This window comes from Antennarius striatus, chromosome 3 (genome assembly GCF_040054535.1).
Source record: "Antennarius striatus isolate MH-2024 chromosome 3, ASM4005453v1, whole genome shotgun sequence".
Classification (NCBI taxonomy): Eukaryota; Metazoa; Chordata; class Actinopteri; order Lophiiformes; family Antennariidae; genus Antennarius; species Antennarius striatus.
Window position 1 is genome coordinate 9402742 of NC_090778.1, and position 22881 is coordinate 9425622.

The 22881-nt window shown below is 40.6% G+C and overlaps 1 protein-coding gene across 2 annotated transcripts in view; it reads right to left on the reverse strand.

Moving 5' to 3' along the window:
- Nucleotides 1–4152: 4152 nt before the first annotated feature.
- antxr2a (ANTXR cell adhesion molecule 2a) overlaps nucleotides 4153–22881 on the reverse strand; it is an 83223-nt gene continuing 64494 nt past the window's right edge. Inside the window, exons 17-18 of one of the 2 annotated variants that reach the window (XM_068310370.1) lie at nucleotides 5751–5858; nucleotides 4153–4241 (exon numbers count right to left, since the gene is read on the reverse strand). In XM_068310370.1, coding sequence (XP_068166471.1) covers nucleotides 5769–5858 — 90 coding nt within the window. In that variant the 3' untranslated portion in view covers nucleotides 4153–4241; nucleotides 5751–5768. Of the gene's footprint in view, nucleotides 4242–5750; nucleotides 5859–20298; nucleotides 22878–22881 lie in introns of those variants that run through there. The other variant, XM_068310371.1, reaches the window with a different exon arrangement.

A 22881-nucleotide genomic window follows, 5' to 3' on the forward strand; every position in this document is an offset into this window, starting at 1 on the left:
GATTTCAACATGAATAATAGACGGGCATATGTGAAACAGGGCGTTTCAGCCACATGGTTTAACAGTCATGGTAATCTGCTTAAAGCGCAACTAATCTCAGCTGCATGAGGTTCTTAGTATTTTCATTTTTGTCCTTTGGTGATATTTTTTACAACATCCGATTTGCTTCAAAGTTTTTCAGATTTAATTTCAACTTTCGTAAAACTAGAGTACACAGAAAGAGGTCGAACAGGTCATTTTCTTTTAGTCGGTTAAATATGTTGAATAAAGTGAAGAACTGAGATTTTTTTCATTTAGGGGAGGTAACATACATGCACCTCTCGAAGGAACCATTACCTTTTCATGGTGGAGTGGTTTGTGTGGCCTAAGGATCCTGGGAGCTATGTTGCTGGGAGTCTTGTACTCCTGGTAGGGTCACCCAAGGCAAACAGGACTCAGGTGAAGGGCCAGACAAAGAATGGTTCAGAAGATCCCATGAAAAAACAAGAAGGGAAACAAGTGACCCTGCCCGGAGGAAGCCCGGGGCCCACGTCTGGAGCCAGGCCTGGAGGGAGGGCCCATCAGCAAGCACCTGGTGGCTGGGTCTGTCACGGGGCCCGGCTGGGCTCAGCCCGAAAAGGCAACGTGGATTTTTCCCACCCCTGTGGACCCAACCTCCCGCAGGGCAGATCGATGGGGTCGGTTGCGCTGCCAAATGGGTGGCAGTGACGACAGCGGTCATGACGGACCAGACCCGGACGGCAAAAGCTGGCTTTGGGGACGTGAAATGTCACCTCACTGGCTGGGAAGGAGCCAGAGCTTGTGTTAGAGGTGGAGTGTTACCAGTTGGATCTGGTGGGGCTTACCGCCACGCATAGCCCTGGTTCTGGATCCAAACTCCTGGATAGGGTTGGACGTAGTAGTAGCGTCAGGAATGAGGCGCAGGGCAGGTGTGGGGATACTCACAAACCCCTGGCTGGGCATCGCTGTGTTGAAGTTTACAGATGAGAGGGTCACCTCCCTAAGCCTTAAGGCTGTGGGAGGGAAAACTCTGACTGTTATTTGTGCATATGCACCAAATAGCAGGTCAAATAGCTTAGTATCTGGCCTTCTTGGGGTCCCTAAATAGGGTCCTTGACGAGATCCCTGTAGGGGACTCCATTGTTCTACTGGGGGACTTCAATGCACACTTCAGCAATGATGGAGACACCTGGAAGGACGTGATTGGGAGGAATGGCCTCCCTAATCTAAACCCGAGCTGTGTTATGTTGTTGGACTTACGTGCTAGTCACGTTCATAACTAACATCATGTTCAATTGCTCATAAGTTTATGTGATACCAGAGCACCCTGGGTCAGAGGCCAAAGATCGATCATGTGATTGTATCATCTGACCTTCGACTGTGTGTTTTGGACATTTGGGTGAAGAGAGGGGCAGAGCTTTCAACTGACCACCTGGTGATCAGTTGGTGAAGGAAACCTTTGGATTGACCTGGTAAGCCCAAACGAGTAGTGCAGGTGAACTGGGAATGTCTGGAGGAGGACTCTGTCTGCGAGACCTTTAATTCAGACCACTAAAGGAGCTTCTCATGCAGGCTGGAGGCTATGGAGGCTGGGAGCAGCAAACCTGAGTGGTTGATGTTCAAAGCTTCTATTACTGAAGCTGCAGCTGAGCTGTGGTCTCAAGGTCTTGGGTGCCTCAAGGGGCGGTAACGCTCGAACATCATGGTGGACCCCGGTGATCAAGGAAGCTGTCCAACTGAAGAAGGAGGCCTTCAGGGGCATGTTGTCCCTGGGGACTCCTGAAGCAGTTGCAGGGTACCGACAGGCCAAGCGGACTGCAGCCACGGGTGTGATGGAGGCAAAACAGAGGGTGTGGGAGGATTTCAGAGAGGCCATGGAGAGGGACTATCGGACAGCACCGAAGTTGTTCTGGAGGACTGTCCGACACTTCAAAAGGGAGAAACGGGGGACCACCCAAGCTGTATACGGCAAGGATGGGACACTGTTGACCTCGACTGAAGAGGTTATTGGTCAACGTAAGGAACACTTTGAGGAACTCCTGAATCCAGCTATCCCAACTGACCCGTCCTCTGTTGCAGAGGCAGAGCTGGAGGATGATGGAGGATTTAAGTCAATCTCTCTGGGAGAAGTCATCGAGGTAGTTAAACAACTTCACAGTGGCAAAGCCCCGGTTGTTGATGACATATGCTGAAGGCTGTGGGTGTTGAGGGGCTGTCATGGATGAAATGTATCTTTAACACTGGGTGGAAGTCTGGGACAGTGCCAAAAGAGTGGCAGACTGGGGCGGTGATTCCTCTTTTTAAAAAGGGGGGACCAGAAGGTGTGTGCCAACTACAGGAGCACCACACTCCTCAGCCTCCCTTGGAAAGTTTACTCTAAGGTGCTGGAAAGGAGGGTCCGGCCAATTGTCGAACCTCAGATTGAGGAGGAACAATATGGGTTCCGTCCTGGTCGTGGAAAAACGGAACCAGTTTTTACTCTCTCAGGGATCCTAGAAGGGGCTTGGGAGTATGCTCATCCTGTCTACACGTGTTTTGTGGACTTGGAGAAGGTGTACGATCGGGTCCCCAGGGATATACTCTGGGAGGTACTGCGGGAGTATGGGGTTAAGGGGCCTCTCCTCAGGGCCATCCAATCCCTGTATGCCCAAAGTGAGAGCTGCGTTCAGGTTCTCGGCAGTAAGTTGGACTTGTTCTGAGTGGTTGTTGGCCTTCGCCAGGGTTGCGCTTTGTCACCAATTCTGTTTGTGATTTTCATCGACAGGATATCGAGGTGTAGTTGTGGTGAGGGGGGGCTTCAGTTTGGTGGGGTGAGGATTGCACCGCTGCTTTTGGCAGATGGTGTGGTCCTGTTTGCATCATCGGCCTGTGACCTGTGGCACTCACTGATCTGAGTGTGAAGTGCCGGGGATGAGGATCAGCACCTCCAAATCTGAGGCCATGGTCCTTAGCAGGAAACTGTCGGGGAACGAGGTCCTTCCACAAGTGAAGGAGTTTAAGTAACTTGGAGTCCTGTTAACGAGTGAGGGAACAATGGAGCTTGAGATTGGACGGAGAATTGGGAAGCAGGAACAGTAATAAAGTCCCTTTAGTGCACTGTTGTCACAAAGAGAGAGCTAAGCTGAGAGGCACAGCTCTCTATCTACCGTTCAATCTTCGTTCCTACCCTCACCTATGGTCATGAGCGATGGGCCATGACCGAAAGAACAAGATCGCGGATACAAGCGATGGAAATTGGCTTTTTCAGGCAAATAGCTGGTGTCTCCCTTAGACATAGGGTGAGAAACACTGCTGTTCGCGAGGGGCTCAGAGTAGAGTCACTGCTCCTTCGCTTGGAAAGGAGTCAGCTGAGGTGGTTTGGGCATCTGGTGCGGATGCCTCCGGGGCGCCTCCCTAGGGAGGTGTTTCTGGCACGTTCAGCTGGGAGGAGGCCTCAGGGCAGACCAAGGACCAGGTGGAGGGATTACTATGTATCTCAACACTGGCCTGGGAACGCTTTGGAATCCCCCAGTCAGATCTGGTGGATGTGGCTGGTGAAAGGGAAGTTTGGGGCTTCCTTTTGAAGCTGCTGCCCCCGCGACCCGACTATGGATAAGCGGTGGAAGATGGATGGTTGGAACATACATGTAGTTATGAGCACAGTAAAAATACAACAGGGAGACTGTGGCTCATGAGGAAGAGGAGGGTTTGATCCCAGATCCTTCCGTTCACCTGTTCATCTGTCCCTGGGCATGAAGCAGCCAACTGTATCTGATGGTCAATCTCAGCCCCGAGCGTGGAGGCTCTTAGCTATCACTGTGTGAGGATGTGTGTGGGAATGGGTGACTGAGAGGCACTGGGAAAGAAAATGGGTGCTGGGCTGCTACAAATGAGGCCAAGTACACTTTTTGATCAGGAATTTATTCATTTACATTTGACTGCATTATATCGAGAAATAATTCTTAAGTTTTGTCCATATTAGAAAAGGAAAAATATGTTTGCTGGTAGGGCAGCATGGTGGCAGAGTGTGAAGCACTGTTGAGTTTGTATCTTCTCCCCGTGTCTGTGTCTCTTTAGATTCTCCGGCTTTCTCCCACCTCCAAAAACATGCACTTTAAGTTAATTGGCCAGTTTCAAATTGACCATAGGTGTGAGTGTGCGTGCCTATTTGTGTATATGTGTGGCTATGCATTGAACTGGCATCACACCGGGAGTGTTCCCTGCCTCACACCCTCAGTCAGCTAGGATATGCACCACGCGACCTGCAACAGCAGATGAAGTGGGTTTAGAAGATGAATGGATGAATGGTTGCTGGTAGTGCAAGTCTGTGACCACATACTCCCTCCACAATAGAGGACACTGTATGTGAATAATTTTTTCTTCAGTCCCATCTTGACTTGGACACATTTAAACCCAAACCTGACGGGACTCTAAATTAGAGATATATTTAGAAATATAGAGTTGTTTCAAATGGTTTGAAAATATGTAGTTGAAAGAACTTAAACTTTTTTAACTGTGATTACACAATCATCCACAGTGAACCCCTCCCTAGAGCATGAATGAAATTTCCCATGACATGAACATCAGTTTGTCGTGAATCGCACACACCAAAACCAGACCCTGCTCGCTAAAAAGTGTGTTTACATTATTCACTGGTATGAATAAATCACTCCTGACTCTGGATTGTGCAGCATATGTGAGGTCTAAGTTGTGTTCATCTGCCATTCCTAACATCTGTTTAGCCACAGCCCCTGCGGAGCGCTGCTCAGTGGTGACCTCGCTTGAGCCGCTGGGACTTAATGATGAAATATACATGACAAGTGCAGGGAAGGAAACAGAAGTAATTTCAGGATGGTGGGATATTGATGATCCTCTATCCTGTCTCTTGCAGTGGTATCGCTCTTCCTTTTTTTCCCAGGACTGCTCCTTATTACATGATGGTTCCGGGGTCAGAAGGCCTCACATACATCTCTGATCACACTCCAATTACATGCAGCAGATGAAGATTACTTAGCAGAAGGGTGATTCCAGAAATGATTAACCATTTCAAGGAGGTAAATAATGTTTTACAAAATGACATTTATTTAAATGAGTGGCATAACACTATTATTCCCATATTTATTGATATTCCAGTTATTTAACCAGCTGTCAAGGAAAGAGAAGGTAGTAAGGACAAAGATATCAGAGCAAAAATAAAGACGGGTAAAGAGGTAAAATTCAGGTAATAACGTAGCCGTTGACTACAACACTGTTTTAGTGATAGTCTAATCATAAACATTTGCTTATGATCACATTTAAAGTATTTGTAAATACAAAATCCATCATTGTGATATTCATGTGTTGCAACTAATGCATGATCAATTTAAATCAAGGAAGCTCCATTTTCCCACTGTACGTAACAACAACAGTCCCATGAAGGTTCAACACTCATCATGTGTTTCCTTGAACATCAAAACGTTCCGTACACTCTAGAAACACATTGGCATCTTTATTATTTTAATAGTTATTACAGAAAAGCAATAATTATAGTTTTTTTTTCCTTCAGCATCTCAGTGAAAACCTTTTGCTGTTTAATCAAATTTCAACTATAATTTGATCTTAGGGATCTAAGTGTCTATCACTATTGGTTTTTTTTAATAGTATTAAGTGTGAAGCTGGTACAATTACCTATGACTTGTTCTATTTATACCGGTACATGCTAGTGACATAAATAAATGAAGTGATATAAATATTGCACAGTGATGTAAGGGCAAGTTAAATTTTGATCATACCTTTTTCATGTGGTGTGTTTAATACTGAAGACCAGCTGTTGGGATGGAGGCGATAGACCAAGCTGCCAAATTACAGTACCTCTCTATTTGGCAGTCCCGGCTTCCCACCTGCAGCAGTACAAACAGTGAGCAAGAAACTTTGTGGTTTGATATTTTCTCCACTATCTTTTCAGGTACCTTCAGTTTTCAAAAGTAAGCTTATGGGCAGGACCTGCACTGAGATTATTTTTTACACCTCTCATATTTGAGAAGGCCTGTGTAATTACATGACCGGATGATGAGCTGACAATTTGTGTTTTTTGCTACAACTTGTCAACACAAAGTCTCAATTTGGGAAGATTTGTTGTGTATCTTTATAATTTTCTTTGTTTTAATCAAAGTAATTTACATTCTTTATTAGTACAAACTGACAAATAATAAAGAAGGTGGAACTGATCTACGAGACAAATCTCTATATGGGGAAAAAAACTGATATGATCAGGGTCATGTCAGGTATCCTTCATGTAGCTTTTATATATCTGGATGAAGTCCAAATACTGCTCATTGGGTGACCTCTTCATGCAGAAAAAGCTGCAGAGACAAGCCAATTGGTCCCTGATGGTTGATCCATTTACTTTTAGACACTGTGGGACCTTTTTTACAGAACCTGCTTTGTTACAGAGCCTCTGCTTGTTCTTCTTGTCTTGATTTGTAATGAATGACTCTTGTCATCAAAACACTTCATGTAAAACAATTCATGTGAGCATTAAACTATAACAACATACAAGTAAAAAATAATAAATCTTTGTTAGCTACATAACTGCCCCTTAGAAGTCACATGCCCACAAAACTGGAAGTGATATCAATCAGAAATCACATGATCATGAGATCAAATCATTTGTAATCATAGATGAATTATATTAAATAAATACATAAGACGTATTGTTTAAATAAAGGGTTTAAATGCAGAAACAAACATTAAGCACAGTTGACATAAAACCATTTGTTCTTCCCATTACTTTTGTACACATTCCATCCAACAGCATGAGTGTAAATGAGTAAATATGGGATGACTTATGCACATTATTATAACAGCACCATCCCATAAAAAGTAGGCAGTTTCAATTCATGCCCTAAATAAATAACATACCTCTCTGCATTTACATTATTATAAACAATTCTTATGAAACGACCAAAACAATCAATGGATTGTCTTTCTGATTCCTGACATTTTTTAACCTTCTGTAACTTTGCTAGAAAAGCAAAAACTTATACTGGAATTTACAGCCATCACTGTAAAATATATATAATTAATGGAACATAAACATGTGAATGAAGAAATAATAAGCAGATAAACCTACAAAAATGCATTTACAAATCAGCATGTACAAATAAAAGACAGGTTACCCCTCTCTTAACTCATACAGAACTGACATCTTAATGTTCTGACATGTTAATCTCTTGTCATTTTCAACAATAAAAATTATATTTGCTGTATATTCCCGGGCAAATAAGTAAGAATATTCTAGAAACACAATAAGCTGCTGAATCTTCCTCGCGTGACTTGGCATCCCGCCTTAAGAAACACATGATTTAAGCTTTGTAATAAGTCAGCTGATTCCCTGACAGATTTTCATCCCGCTCCTCTAACATCAGTGACCTGATCAACATTGATCCTCCAGTGTAAATTTGCAGGTCATGTGCGTGTGGTCACGCTATTAGAGATTGCAACTATATCTCCAGACAAATTAAGGATTATCAAGTACATACACTACAAATGAAAATACATATGTGTTCTCAGTCTAGATAATAACACAGAGCATGCATGTGATCTTTATAGAGCACGGATTCTGTCTGAGGGGAGCGATGCCTTTTTAAAGTGGTCAAGATCCTAGATTTTCCACTGATTCTATTGACTATAATCCCCGTAGATAATGAGTATGTGTTGTTGCATGTGCAGAGTTTAAGTGTTGACCTTTATCTAGTCATTGGATCAAAATCTTATGATTTGAAATTTCATACATGGGAGCTGGTAGCAGTAAGAAGTACTGTCTGTTTCATTTTTCACTGTCAGCATCGCTAATGTCTCCACAGTAAATAGACACACAGTGATCCTGCTGGTTTCAGATCTTAACCCTGGAGGGCTTCATATCAGTGACTGCGGAGATCTGAAGGTAAAGGATGGTAGTGAAGCGAGTGGAAGGTTACAGATGAGGTCAACCAACGTCAAGAGGCTTCCTTAGGTGAGAAGATGTCGAGGGAATCCGGTGCTGAGACGGATTTCTACGGTTCCCTGAGGGACACTCTCACTTTTTCTTGTCATTCTCTTTCATCCATTCAGGCAGATGAGATAACGGAGGCTGTCTCAGCCAATCATCCAAGAAGGAGTTGATAAAAGAGTAAGTCATTGAGCAGGAGAAAAGTATTGTAACATACATGTGAGGTAAATTATGCACTGCCAACCTGTGATGGCTGGTGGTGTAACATTCAATTTAGTTGCCACCAGAAAAGGACAAACAGGAACAGAAATCATCGTTTTGGTAATTTTAGTGGCAGGTAACATCTCACTTCATATATAAAAATATAAATCTGTTTTTATCTAAAAAAAGGCCTAAATCTACTTGTGTAACAACATCCATTTCATTTTCTGCCACTGTATCCGCCGTAGTGGGTCACAGGGAGCTGGAGCCTATCCCAGCTGGCATAGGGCGTGAGGCGGGGACACTCCGGACACAACACCAGTGCGCCGCAGAGCCACAGACAAAGACAGACAACCATGCACACACACATTCACTCCTACGGGCAATTTGGGACCGGCCGATCAACCTGAAGCATATGCTTTTGGAGGTGGGAGGAAGCCGGAGAACTCGGAGAGAACCCACGCAGACACAGGAAGAACATGCAAACTCCGCAATCCATTCAAAATTTGACTAATTAACTTTGTAAGTGTTATGGTGGATATCAGCATGCTGATACTAACTTAGCATCAAAGAGTGACATAGCTCTCTTAAACATGGGTCTGTAGGAAGCACAAGTCCTATACAAAAATATATATACAGTATACAGTATATTAATGTGATTTAGGATGAGCTGAGTGTTGAGTGCTTCTTTTTGGAAATTTCTACACTATTGACACTACCTTGCTCTAAAATGAATATTGGCCTCATCATATTTCTCTTTGTGGGCAAAATAAGTAAAAAAAAAGATGCATGTTGACAGGTTAACTAATTCCCTGTCTGTAGATCAGGGCTAACTACAGTATTTCCAGTTCTCCTGAGTGGCCTCAGTGTTGTCAGTGATTTATTGAATGTTTACTGGATGATAATTAAAGAATGTTCATGTAAAACTCATGAAAATGGTAAATTAAATTATTATTTTTTTTATTTTTATTTTTTTAATTTTATATACTGGTTTGATCCCCGAAGGGAAATTAAGAGAGCATAATGTGGCTGCTCTAATGATAACAATACCATTACTAGCTAAATTTTCCCAACAGATACCATAAATGATTAATCACCAAATATAATAAAACACTGGCTAAAGATACTATATCAAATCACATATACTGCATGAATACAGCAGATCAGTACTCAGATGTCACAGTAAATTCGATCCAAGCTTTAGTGCAGCTTTGCTTAACACAGTTAAAGACTTTTAGGCTAAACTTTTTTTTTTTTAAATTGTCCTATTCTGTGTAATTATGTAAATATCATTTGTGCAAATACTGTACATTAGAAAGATAGAGTAAAACTTATGTAACTAACTGATACTTGAGCTGAAAGTACAATGAATTTCTGGGATGCTGTAATATCATTTCACCTAGGTTAACATTCACCTATGAATGTAGGCTTATGTTGTATGTGGAAAGTGTAAATACATTACAAAAATACATTTTGACATTTCTTTTTCTGGATGACAGTTAAAGACTTGTACTATTTTATATGTGATCATGTTAATCAACATGCCTAAGTCCTCTGTAACTATTTCCTCATAATCTGATGGTTTTGAGAGTTTGTCTAAAAAACAGGATAATCCCAATTAATAAAAGGATGGTACAAATATGATTGTTTGAACACACAACAGAACTGAGGAAAAACAAAAGCAGGCCAGTGGTGTTAGAGGAGGAGCCAGCCAGGGAATTATCGTGTGTGTGTGTGTGTGTGTGTGTGTGTGTGTGTGTGTGTGTGTGTGTGTGTGTGTGTGTACGAACAATCTGGGATCAGAAGTGTGATTTTTTTGGTGCATTTTTTGCTCTGAGATTCTATTGGTCATATTTTATGTTGTTGAGCTAGAATTTGACCTTGATTTAAAAATTTCAGTATTGTGGTTGACATGTGGAATCAAACCACTTCATCTATAGATAACAAAAACATACAGCCAAACCCAGTGAAATTTAAGTATCAGCACTGTTCACCACACACTTCAGATGGTAGCGACCAGAATCCTGCCAGGCTCATGAATAATTCATTTCACTCACCACGCCAAACTGTGCTACAATGAGCTTGACTGTATTTTTGCCATTTAAATTTCTGAGCCCATTTTCATGCAAATGGGAAATTTATTGTCACAATCCGAGCAACGTTGGCAGTAACACCTTATCTTAATGAATATCAAGTATGACTGTATTTCTTTGCTGCAATAGCTCACTAATCAAGTTTTAGTTGGAATGTGATTCATAAAGGTACAATTCATGGCCACTTCCACTCCACCACAGAATCTGGGGTGTATATGGCTGCAGTACGGAGATTGATGAAGTCATCTATCAGATTGATCGCCAGCATTCGACCAAATGAAAATGATTATCAAATTACTGTGGCCGAACCGTTAAGAGACCCCAGACTCATAAAACTTGGAAGTTAAAGCTTTTCTGAACCCACTCAATTAAAAAATAGGAGGGAATCGCTTATACATGCTTTTAGTTTGAGTTATGATGGTTAACACAGTCTCTCCTCACTGGTACTCCTGAGTCCACGGTGTAATTACTTAAGCAATTATACATAAACCTTTAAAAAAAATCAGAGGTTTCACTTCTGATGACCTTTAAAAAGTGCAGTAAAGTTATATGAAAAGTTGGACTGTGAGGATATTTCTATGAAACTGGTCAGATGTTCCCACAACAGATAATCCTTAAAGCCTCCCACCACTGTCAGTAGCGTGACAAAAATTCTTAGTCCATAAGCCAAATATTGATATTAATCAAAACCTGGAAATGAATTAAGCCTCTTAAAGTCTTTATCTATTTGTTTTGGACGTTTTACACCAGACTAACTACTCTGTGTATTCAACACTCAGAATGTTTTCTCTTTGCACGACTGAGTCTTGAATGTTTGAGATTCCCTTTATAAATACAAGGATATAATCATTCAACTGTAATTCATTTCCATGTCAGTATTTAATTAATGGGTAAACAAGACTACCCTGCAAAGGATGTTGTTAATGACTAATGTTAGCTTCATTTCATCTCAATCTTTGGACAAGGATTCAACTACTGCAGAGTGGAACTAATAAACAAACAAACAAACAAAAGTACAGGCACCACCCCTGACCTTCAGATATGCTATTTGTTTTAATGTCGGTATTGATCTACAGGCCTGATTACAGACATTGCCACACTACAATTAAATAGGGATGGATAATGTTTTATAATGCTGAGAAAAGGTTTAGTTTTTCATTCCAAATATAAATTTAAATACATTTGATAGGTAAATTATTCTCATTATTTTTTATAATGCTCAAATATATGCACCATATAAAACAAATATAAGACCACTACTCTATAACATCAACATGTTCATTATTGTTACTTAATTCTCAAAATAATGTAATTTCTTCAGTTGGTAATATTGAATAAGGAAACTGTAAGTGAATGAGTTAAACACTTATTTTAAAAGTCTTTTTCCATCCATTTTCTTATTAACCACAGGAATTTAATCAGGACATATTTTCTACAATATAAGAACCCCGTACATAAACAGAAAATATGGCAGTAGACAGGGCTAAACTCAATTAAGTTCAGATAGTTTGAGAAAAAAATAATTGAAAACTAATTGCAATTGCAGACTAAGCTTTCAATTCCTGTGTTTGCTTTACAATCAAATCTTCTTGCTTTGAGGAACTCTTCACCTTTAGTCAAGAAACATTGTGTAAGGTAGGAGCTTTAGCACTAACTGCATACTGACTGGCCCACATACTGTATAATGCTCTCTATTTCAGAGAGGAGAATGACAACAACAGCAATTCCCTGAAAGCTTTTGTCCCTTTGTTTTTGACAGCAACTTCAATTACCACCATATGACCCGAGGGACAAGGTGACAAACATGTTGTTGACTGTGTGCACATGAAATTGTTTGCTTTCACAAACCAGCAGGTTGAACTAATACCAAACAGCCTTGGCAGATTAGACATTTTGGGAGGTGTCAATCAGAAGCCCTGCTTTGTACCTTTCCACAGTCACTGACCTGTGGACCAATAGAAGCTGAGAAAGTACTTTCCCTCTTGACTCTCTCTTCACTGTGTCTCTCTCTCCTTTCATTCACTGAGGATCAAGCCTCCATAATCCCTGGATTTTATATCCCCCAAAACAGCTTGGGCCCATCAGCAAATTGCGATGGCATATGGTATAGGTTTATGATTCATCTGGCACAGCCATAGCAATGAGAGCCTCGTCATCCGTGAGCAAACACCAGGAAAATATCGTTATGCTAAACGATGCCAGCCATGGCGGGAAGGGGCACCGGGCATGTGGGAGGGCTGTGTTTGTTCGGCCCACCAAGCACAGCAGCTGACGTTGTAAACAGTGTTTCAGATCTGTCGTCCCTCCTGCAGCCTGGACTGGATTAGGGACTGTTGATGGGAGTCGTCGCTCCATGAGGGAGAAGATGGAGAAATGGGAGAAAAACAGGCATGACTAAGAACCTCAAATGTGAATTTTTTAATGCAAAGACAGAAAAGTTTGAGATCTGTGATGCATTTAGGAAGAATTTGATCACTACAACTGCTGTGCAAAGCAAACGTAGGACATGTGTTAAGACTGAACTAGGGAGGACTGAAAGAGTTTAAATCCACCAAACTACTGAGGAGTTAGATATTCATTGTAAAATCTTAATAGATTTTATTTTAAAACACCAAATTGCTTGACACTAGAATCAAGTACTAGAATCAAAGCACTTCATTTTCGATAAAGATGAATCTTTTTGATCTGGACTTAATTTGTTACATAAAATAAATCTGCATCATTTCAGCTACATATTTGAGGCAATAATAATAATAATAATAATAATAATAATAATAATAATAATGATGATGATGATGATGATGATGATGATGATGATGATGATGATGATGATGATGATGATGATGACTATCAATCAATCAACTTTTTTTTTTAAAGCGCTTAATCACATCATCAGACATTTCAAAGTGCTTTAACAGACAGAAAAATCCAGCAGGACCCTCATACTTTGTGCTGTACTGTCTGATGTACTGTCTGTGTTCTACTGCCTGTTGTACTGCTTGTGTTGTACTGCCTGTTGTACTGTCTGTTGTACTGCCTGTTGTACTGTCTGTGTTGTACTGCCTGTAGTACTGCCTGTTTACCGTGGGTCAGAGAGGACTGCAATTTCATCTGTGGGGTATGTCATGCATATATGCTACGCTTGTCAATAAAGCTGACTTTGACTTTGACTTTTGACAGAGTAAGCATAAGTGACAGCGGTGAGGAAAAACGTCCTCATTTGAGGAAGAAATGGACCCAGAATCTGGAGGGCGGTCATCCACCATGACCGTTTGGGTGGGAGAGGAAATATACTGGGGATAGAGACTGGGCAAGGAAAAGAGAGACAGACAGAGAGAGAGTGTGGCAGATAGGCCAGATAGAATTTCCAGTCCAAATTGTGCTGTAGTTGCTGAAGTGGGGGCAGGATTTCCGGGCCTTTGGAGGGTGATACACTTCAATGAGGTTCCTCAATGTCAGATGGAGCCTTACAGTGAAGAGCTTTATATGATGATGATGATGATGATGATGATGATGATGATGATGATGATGATGATGATGATAATGATGTTGGTGATCTTAGTGGAGGGGGGGGTGGACAAGGATAACAATTAAAAGTTAAAAGTAACAATTTACAGGTAACTGGAGTCAGCACAATTCAATTTGAAAAAAACGAAATATTCAGTCAGACATTTACTGCATTAGCTTCTCTCTGCATCGTAAACGGTTGCATTTATATAATCGTTATCCAGCCTGACTCCCATTTGAAACACATTGCCCATTCAGGGGGCATGGAATGACAGGAATTTGGGAGGTTTATCACGTTGAAGGACTTTAACGTTGACCAGTGGCCTGCTGGAGCTTGAACAGCATGGTCCACCTTCACAGCCGCCTGGCATCATGAATCTGAGACAAAGGACCACGTTTCAGGAAGTCCATTTTTCAACACTCATGCAAGCATCAGAATCATGAGTCAATTCTGTAAATGGCAAATATTGTTCCCGAACTGGATAGGAAGTGTGTTGTCATAGCCATCAGCCATAAACAGCAGTCGTCATCGTCACCTGCTATTCCATATCGACAGGCTTCTCTTTTTTGGCACACAAGTTTTATTTTAGATGTAGTGTGAGAAACCATGATATTTGGATGACAAAGACTGACGATGTGATGATCATAAGTATATAATGTGAGCATACATTGAAGCAAATAGAATATATGTATAAATCAAAGGCTCCTGTAGATCAATGTCTTTGACCTTGAATCTTCACTGAGAGTCTCTTCCTTAGCACACTAAGAGTAGTGGCAAAAAAAAAAAATTAAGTCAGTTTTTATCGTCCACTTTCTCCTTCAAACTTGAAATGATGCCAAAGAAATTGATGTGTTTATGCACACCTTACATGTAAATGTTGCATGTACTGCATAGATATTTTTTCCTAAGCCAATCAGAGTTACTGGATTAAAGAGAACTAAGATGCATTACTGGCATAACAGCAAGTCTTCTGTAAAACTGTTTAGGCAAACACACTGTAAACATACATACATATGTGTTTCTGTTAAAAGCCCAAGTTAGCCTAGCTGTCATTAGCATCAGATTGCCTGTCTGCCTGTTCACCCGCAGACATAATCCACAACATTAGCACCATTTCCAAACATCTGCTGGAGAAGTCAGAAGCGATCTGCTGCCTCTTCTGCCCAGGCCTCTCTGGAAATGTGACATGATTACACAGAATCACCCCCAGCCAAACCTTCCCTCTGCCTTCATTAAAGCACGATGAAGAGCCTGCTGGCAAGGTGATTTCACCCGGGTTTGCCTCAGCTCTACCCCCCCATCCCATCGGGCCAGCTCACAGGGCTCCAGTTTGATTGGCCCAGAAAGCCTTCCATCACTGACTGGGTCAGCACAGGTTCAGACGCGGAGCAGCAGTGACCGCAAATGCCTTCCTGGATCTGCTGCTCAGAGAAGAGCTGCCATGAGCTGACAGTCAGTATGTTGGAGGTTTATCATTAGCAGGCTCCAGACGGCTCTGCGACCCCTCCGGCCGGACAGGTGATCTCCAATGGCCGTCTGACTCAACATATGCCCCCGCCGAGCTTCAACACACATATTGTGCCATCATTATTTCATACCTAGCAGGAGCCTCTCTGAGCGTAGCCCAGATTTAGGTGCAGAAGCAGGTTGCTGTGTAGAGAGTTATCTTTTCTGAGCAGCAATAGGTGGGAGAAGGAAATAAAATGCCAACATGGCATCTGCAGCCTTTTGCCTGCGCTGACCATCTGTTCATTTCAGAGCACAGCCACACAATATTTTGCAGACAGAACTAAAGGGAAATTATTTTTTCACCTTAAAACTAGACATTGTATCCTTGGCTTTGGGAAGAGATAACCAGATCTCTCACTTTGAGAGATCTGCCAGCTTTATTCTCTAACCTGCCTATCACATATGAAATGTTTCTGAATTGACTTCTGAGGTCATGTTATGCTTTCCCCTGTGGTCAGTCAGAAGCTGCTGAAGTTGTTATTTGACAGCTACAGCTGAGAAAAAACTTCATCCCCAATCTTCCACTATTACCATTGTCTTCCATTGTTAACATTGTCTGTTTCTCCTGATTGATTTTCATTTCTTTTTGATGATGTTAGTAACGTCCATGTGTTTATGTGCTTTAACATTCTTGCTGGAAATAAACATGCTTTATCGATCAGGTTTTGTCTGCTTTGAAATACTGAGGTCCCATCATTCAGTGCAGCAGCTATGACAGTGTTATCTTGTATACCATGTATTGTTTGATAAACTTTTGGTCACCAGTGTTGTTCCATGGGGTACCAATATTCAGCGCTGTCTTTGGTTTAAGTCCTTCTCTGACAACTTAGGTGTACAATATGTGGACGATAGAAAATTCATCCTCACATCTTTCCATCCCTTAAATGTACAGAATTTGTGATAAAAAGAAGTGAAATAGGAATATCCACTTAGCAAGTACAAGAACTTAAACTGTCTGTAGATAAATTACTTGTAAAGATGTACTTAGTTACACCGGCTTGTTTTCTCAGTTGGTTTAAATCATCTGAAAGGTTGTTATTTCATGGCTCATTATGATCACATTGTCACGCAGTGCACACAAATTGACATAACTAAACATCTCTTGTGTAGTATACTAGGACTTATATTACATGCATTTTTTGTGTTAATGCTTCCTTCCTCTTCTCTTATACGTATACACCAGTCTAATCATCTTACAGGACTCCTAAATCTTTATCAGCATATATAGTATATTGAGCTTTAAAATTCACAGGGAGTGCACAGAAAAGAGCATCAACATAAAGCTCTGAAATCCCAAACCGTCAAGCTCTCCTAATCCCCCCACCTGCATTCTCCACAGCCGTTGTTGAACAGCAGCCCTCTGTGTTGCCTGAGAAGAGGATTTAGTTGTAATGCTCTCAGAAATACAATGCATAAAATCAAGTGTCAACTCTAACAAGCTGTTCTTAGGGTGGATGGGCTGCCCTCTCAATCCAACAGAGTCTGGGCTCGGGCTTTGAAAGGTTAGCAGCCACACATATTCGCAGTATTTGATCCCACAGTTACCCAAATTTCAGAGACAACTGTGCAAATCAAGATAACCTGGGAAGCCAGACGGGCTTTAAGAGGGCAACAGCTGCTTAAGTCCGTTCACTGCCTGCCAGAGAAACTTTATCAGGGGAGGTGGAGGTTGAGACTTTATGACAGCTAAGCCCCCTCAATCAAATTGCGAAAACAGAACCTTGTGGCACAGCTCAGGATGGATTTAGGTGTTTGTTCAGTGTTTTCTTAGCTGAGTGTTAATATAAAAATAGAAAAAGGCAAAGGCCTTCGGATGCTGTTGTCCTCATGTGCCACTTTTATTCCAAAGAGCATGTTAGACTAGTTACACTAGAGTCGCGCCCGGAGTTTCCCCCGCCTCACGCCCCAAGACAGCTGGGATAGGCTCCAGCTCCCCGCGACCCGCCACATCGGATGAAGCGGTCATTGAAAATGAATGAATGAATGAATGAATGAATGAATGAATTCTCATTGAATGAATTAGCGAATAAATAAGCTGTCGCCTCAGAAATCACAGAAATTCTTGGTAATACCCAGACATTGTTACACTGAGGCTACGGCAATCAACTTTATCATGAAAATAATCTTCAGAATTTGTTTCTATTCATGGATCTACTGCATGTCCTTTGTATCATATTTGGGAATTTTATTCCCACATCGAAAAAGAATAATTACAGCATGTAAGCTTCTTTAAACAGACACCATATTCCAGGTAGTTTAGCGGCTTTATTCTGCTCTCAGATGTTTGTTTTTTTTCATCACTAGAATATTGTATTTGTTCCAAGTATGGCAGTGTGTAAGAACGTTTACATGTCATATGATGCATAAGATTGAATGGCAGCATGATTTATATGTAGGCTGCGGAAGGAAAAGAAATGGTGCGTCAGGTCACAACAAATTGTTTGTAGGAAAGTTTGTAGGAAAAAAAAGCTTTTTATTGTTGTAAATTTGACAAAGAATTTTTTTGGGGGTGTGAGAAGGCATAAATCCCTTTGTCAAATTGATGGCTGATGGCTGTTCACTCATTTATAAATTGTATCTTGCATCGCATTTATAGTCACTTCTTTGTTTGAAAAGAAAAAATAAAATGTTAATAATTAATAAACACGTTATATAAATAAATGTTAATAAATTCCCCAAAGGAAAATCAGTGGCACACTCTAGTTAGTCACATGCATACTGTATATGTGAGTTAATGTGTACAGGCCATGAACACACAAACACACACAAGGGGCCTGTACGAATGCAGGGGGAGACAGAGTGGCGGGCAGCTCCTGCTTGGTGCGCCCTAATGAGCAACTTGTCAGGGGGAATGACACCTTGCTCAATGGCGCCTCGGCAGTGCTTCGGAGATGAGCTGATGCCTCCCACTGTCAGCTTACACTCCGGGTGTTTTAAGATGAAAATAATTACTATCATTATTCAAAAGTGACAAATTTGACAAAACCGATTTTTTAATTGGACTAAAGCTGATGCTTTTCTCTTAGCCAAAGACCTTGTCAGTGTGAGATCTGATGCACCTTAAAAGATTAAGAAAAATATTGATTAAAAATAGTGCTGGGGGATTTAATCTGTTTACATTATTTCACATCAAATTACCATACTTTGAATTACATGTTAAATATGTTTTCATGAAGCTACAGAAATTTTAGCAAAAGATTTAACATGTTCTGGACAATTATATATTATCTGATTAATTCTGCAATATTAAAACACGGTCTTCACTGGAGGAATACCCAGATTTCCAGATGTCCCGCCAGCAGCCAGCTGTTTGACATAATAACATATTTATATAGTTGTATATGACCATAAAAGTATTACATAGTGGTTTTTAATACAGTACTGCACATTGTCCTGAATGTCACCATGAGCTGCTGTGGTCATCAGCTAAACAGTGAAAAGCTAATCATATGTTGATGACTCTTATAGTGTGTGTTCATACAAGATGAGAACAATAGACAAATGCTGTTTTAGTACATTTATTTAGTGACTCTCTGGTTTAAGTTTTTTTTTTTTTCTAGGTTTCATGCAGCTCAGAAAAATACTTGCAATTAAGTAAATTAAGCAAACAGTAAATACCGATCATCAGTGTCAACATATTGTTTTAAGGATACAGCTAAAACTTTATAGTCTCAATAATATCAGGAAATTAACACAAACACTGAATGAATCTAATTTCTACAAGTGCTAATATAAGAAATTTCGTCTCAACATTTCAAATTCAAATAAAAATTTAAATTAAGTTTATCTCAACTCAAACAATACTCAATAAACGATACTCGGAACATTTTTCTCTTGGCGTTTATTGCAGAAGTTCATATTTTGATATATTATTAGTGTATTTGTCTATAGTTGTACAAACACTGGAACAAGGTTGATCTGGTCTATTCAGAGTTGTAAACAGATATAAAATAATTGCTTTCATATGTATTTGTTCCACTTCTTATAACCTCTGTCCCAGTGAAGGCATTCTATACAAGGATTTATTTTATTTTTATTTATCAAAAGTATTCTCTTGTACCACTTCCTACTTTTATTTCCAAAACCTTTTACAATGATAGAATTCTTATTTTTATTAAAGCAGTTTTAAAGACACTTCAGCTGTAAAATAGTTAAATTCATGTAACACACATCTTAATGGAAGAACAACAATAAAAATAATTACGATATACCACCATAAAAAGCAAGAATGTATCTTTGGAGTCCTTTCCTGAATTTAAAGTACTAAATATCATAATTATGAAAACATGAACTTTACTTCTAGTTACTAAAGTTAACTGCATGTATGTTTTCTGGTTCTGATGATGAAAAAAATATTTCTACATAAAATCACTTTCATGGCATCGTTTTTTTTTTGTCTTTAAGGTTTTGAACATCTGAAATGTTAGCGCTTTGCTTTTTTAAAATTTTGCTTCTGGAAAAAGTTAGACGACAAACCAGGCTCGTCTAAACATTGTCAAGAAAGAAGTCACACTTTCCACTCTGTGTTTAGACAACTACCAGTTATTGATCAGGCATCGTATTTGTCACAGCAACAACTTTTAAAAAATGGTATATAACTGACAGACTCTCTACTACCTCTGAAACTCAGACCTTAAAATAAAAGAGCGGCTACTCTATGTAGACACACACACACACATACACACGCACCTCAGCTGGTATCTTGTCACATCATGCAAATGAGGATGAAGCAGAAAGTGTACGGGCGCATATTTTTACTAAATGCAAGACCTCATTTTTGGGGCGTTGAAGAACTTGAAGGGATTTTGAGCCTACGAGGGTGTACATGTGTCTGTGTGTGTGTGTGTGTGTGCCTCCGGTGACTGACTTCACAGGGGGAGAGGCTGTACCATGTCCACTCCTCTGTCCACACACACTGTATAATCACGTTCCCTGTCGGGCCCTATAAATCTGCAAGGGCCCAATTAAAGATTGCCTTCAGCATGTCCATCCCTACCAGCACACACACGTGTTAAAAAGAGAGAACAAACAACAACGCGCGCTTTTCAATGAATGTTTATTTGACACAATAAACTGCAGTGTAAAACAATGACAGAAAATTCTACAAATAGAATCAGTGTAAAACTCTTAAAAAACAAGGATCTGCTAAAAAGACGTTTTTTGGTATTTTGTTTTTAACGCACACATGTGCAGCTTGTGTGGCGTAAAGGAGCACTGTGAATGTAAATCTCAAGGAACAAAAACTGTACAATTTCAAAGAAATAAAATCATAAATTATATAATATAATATTATATAAAATTATATAAAATTATATATAACAATCTAGCAAGCACAATTTAGTTCATACAAAAAGAGAAATCCAAATTTTGAGAGGAATGTCAAAGAAAAAACGAGTCACAAGTCATGCTCTTGATTATTTGTCGTATTTCAAAGTGATGAAGCTGAGAAACATTTAAAATGAATAAATGTTTTTAAAAAGTTAACACTCAAGACAATACAATAAAACTATTAACAATAAAAAGTACTTTTTTCAACAAAAGCATTTTATTCAAAGGAAAACAAAGATACTCAATGATTTCCTTTGTTTTCTTATCACTGACAATAGGTGTTACAAATGAACACCGTGGCGTGTGATGATGCGGGGGACATGTGATGTGTTCCTAGCGGGGCGACTTGTGTTGTGACTGCTATGTAAATATGTCATTAGCTTGGGTTAATGACATTCCTGTGCTCTTGGTTGAGACATAAAGTCCTGATCTAGGCGCTATAACTTCCTAGTCCACCGTCCGTCCAGGAAGAGGCTGATTAGTTACTAAATGTCAGCTTGCAAAATTATGCAAGAGGCTAAAAGCTTTTAGGTCAGACATGAGTAACAGTACACCCTGAGGATTTCATTTGGAATTATTTATGACGTTGCGATCAGGAAGAGGAGAAAACAAAACAATAATGAGAATGCCAAGTTGGCACCACCCATCTTGCGCGCTCCCGTGTCTACCAAATGTAAGACGCGCACCCATTCCCCCCAAACTTGATGGTTGTTGAACTTATTTTTAGTGTCATTTGATAAGCTTCCCTGCTTCCACAGAGACATCCCACTGACCCAGCCACTGGTCATTGTCTATACCGCTTCCCGTCAAAGCCGGTGCATTTTGTCAGGTTTCGACTCGAATATCCATTTTGCATCTGAAGTACGGTATCCGAAGTGACTGGATCATTCGAGCCTTTTTCTTCAGCTGCTGCCCCCTTTCCTCCCCCACAGTCTTTCCACTCACAATAACATCATTTGGGATTGGTGTCATGACAGCGCGCTTGAGAAATCCACCAAATATATAAATATACATCCCTTGCTTTTTGGGGTGAGGGAGTTGGGGGGTGGTGTAGGGGACATAATTTCTGGAAATGAACAATACTTATCCGTCCATCGCATCCGTTGCTTTGGGTTTACGTTTTGGACTTAGAGCACCATCAGCGTGGCACATTGTCCTCTTTTTTTCCCCGTGAATAACAGTAATAGGTCATCCAATGTCAAGAGGCATAAAAAAGAGACAGCCAAGTCTTCACAGGCTGCTGCTTGCTGTTGCCTTTAATTATTTTAATTAAACTCTGATATTCCGGTGCTGATCGAACTAGTGATTTGTGACGCAGCCAGGAGTCCTCTGAGGATTGAGACGGTGGGCAGAGGACTGTTGAGGCAGTGGCATCTTTATCTTAAAGTCTTACTGATAGGCCTGTTTATAGGCTGAGATGTGCCATGCTTTGCTGAGCAGGAAGCAGACTGCACTGAAAACGGGGCAAAAAACACCAAGCGCCATGTCAAGGTCTTGAAGGCATCAATCCCTCAAACCGAGCTGGAGATCATCCTGGTCAGGAGGCTGTCCTGCGGTCGAATAACGCTCTATTAATTTTCTTGTGCCGAGTGCATAAAGAAAGGAAGGTGTCTTTAAAAAAAAAAAAAAAAAAACTAAAGGAAAAGTCTTGGTGCCGTTCAATACCTTGGGGCATGCTGTCTACAATTTGTCATGCGTGTGCAATTCTCAGTGTTAAAATGACAAGATAAGCCAGTCAAAGGGCGGCCGCCAGGCATGCACACTGCAGAAGTTGGAGAGGATTCGTGATGAGACATTGCCAAAAGGCAACGGACTTCTGCACTTGTGAGGCCCACTGGGATTATTCCGACTTCTATGCCAAAGGCAAGAAGCCTCTTTCTCCTCTTTTTTTTGTTTTCTTTTAAAGATAGCGTCCGTCTGTGTCCATAAAATTAGGTCTCCTACAGAAGGCACAATAAGGTCAGAATATGTTAAATCTTTGGTGCGCATGAAAAACTAACCAGCTCTGAAAATTGACTTCTGGTCGATTTGTGCTTCTGCTGGACTTTTTTTTTTTTCTCCTAATCTAAAAATTATTTGGTAAAGGAAATAACCGAATGAATAAGAAAATAGGAGAACCAGTCAAAAAACTTTGTGCACAGAGTGGAGTGAACAGTGGCTTCAGCTGCAGCACAACAGATTTTTAAAAGAAAAAAAAAATCTGCAATTCTTCAGTCTTGCACAGCAATTGGATGGTTTTCACGCAGTCGTCCTACTGATGCTGCACACGGTTAAAATTCATGCACCGACCCTGA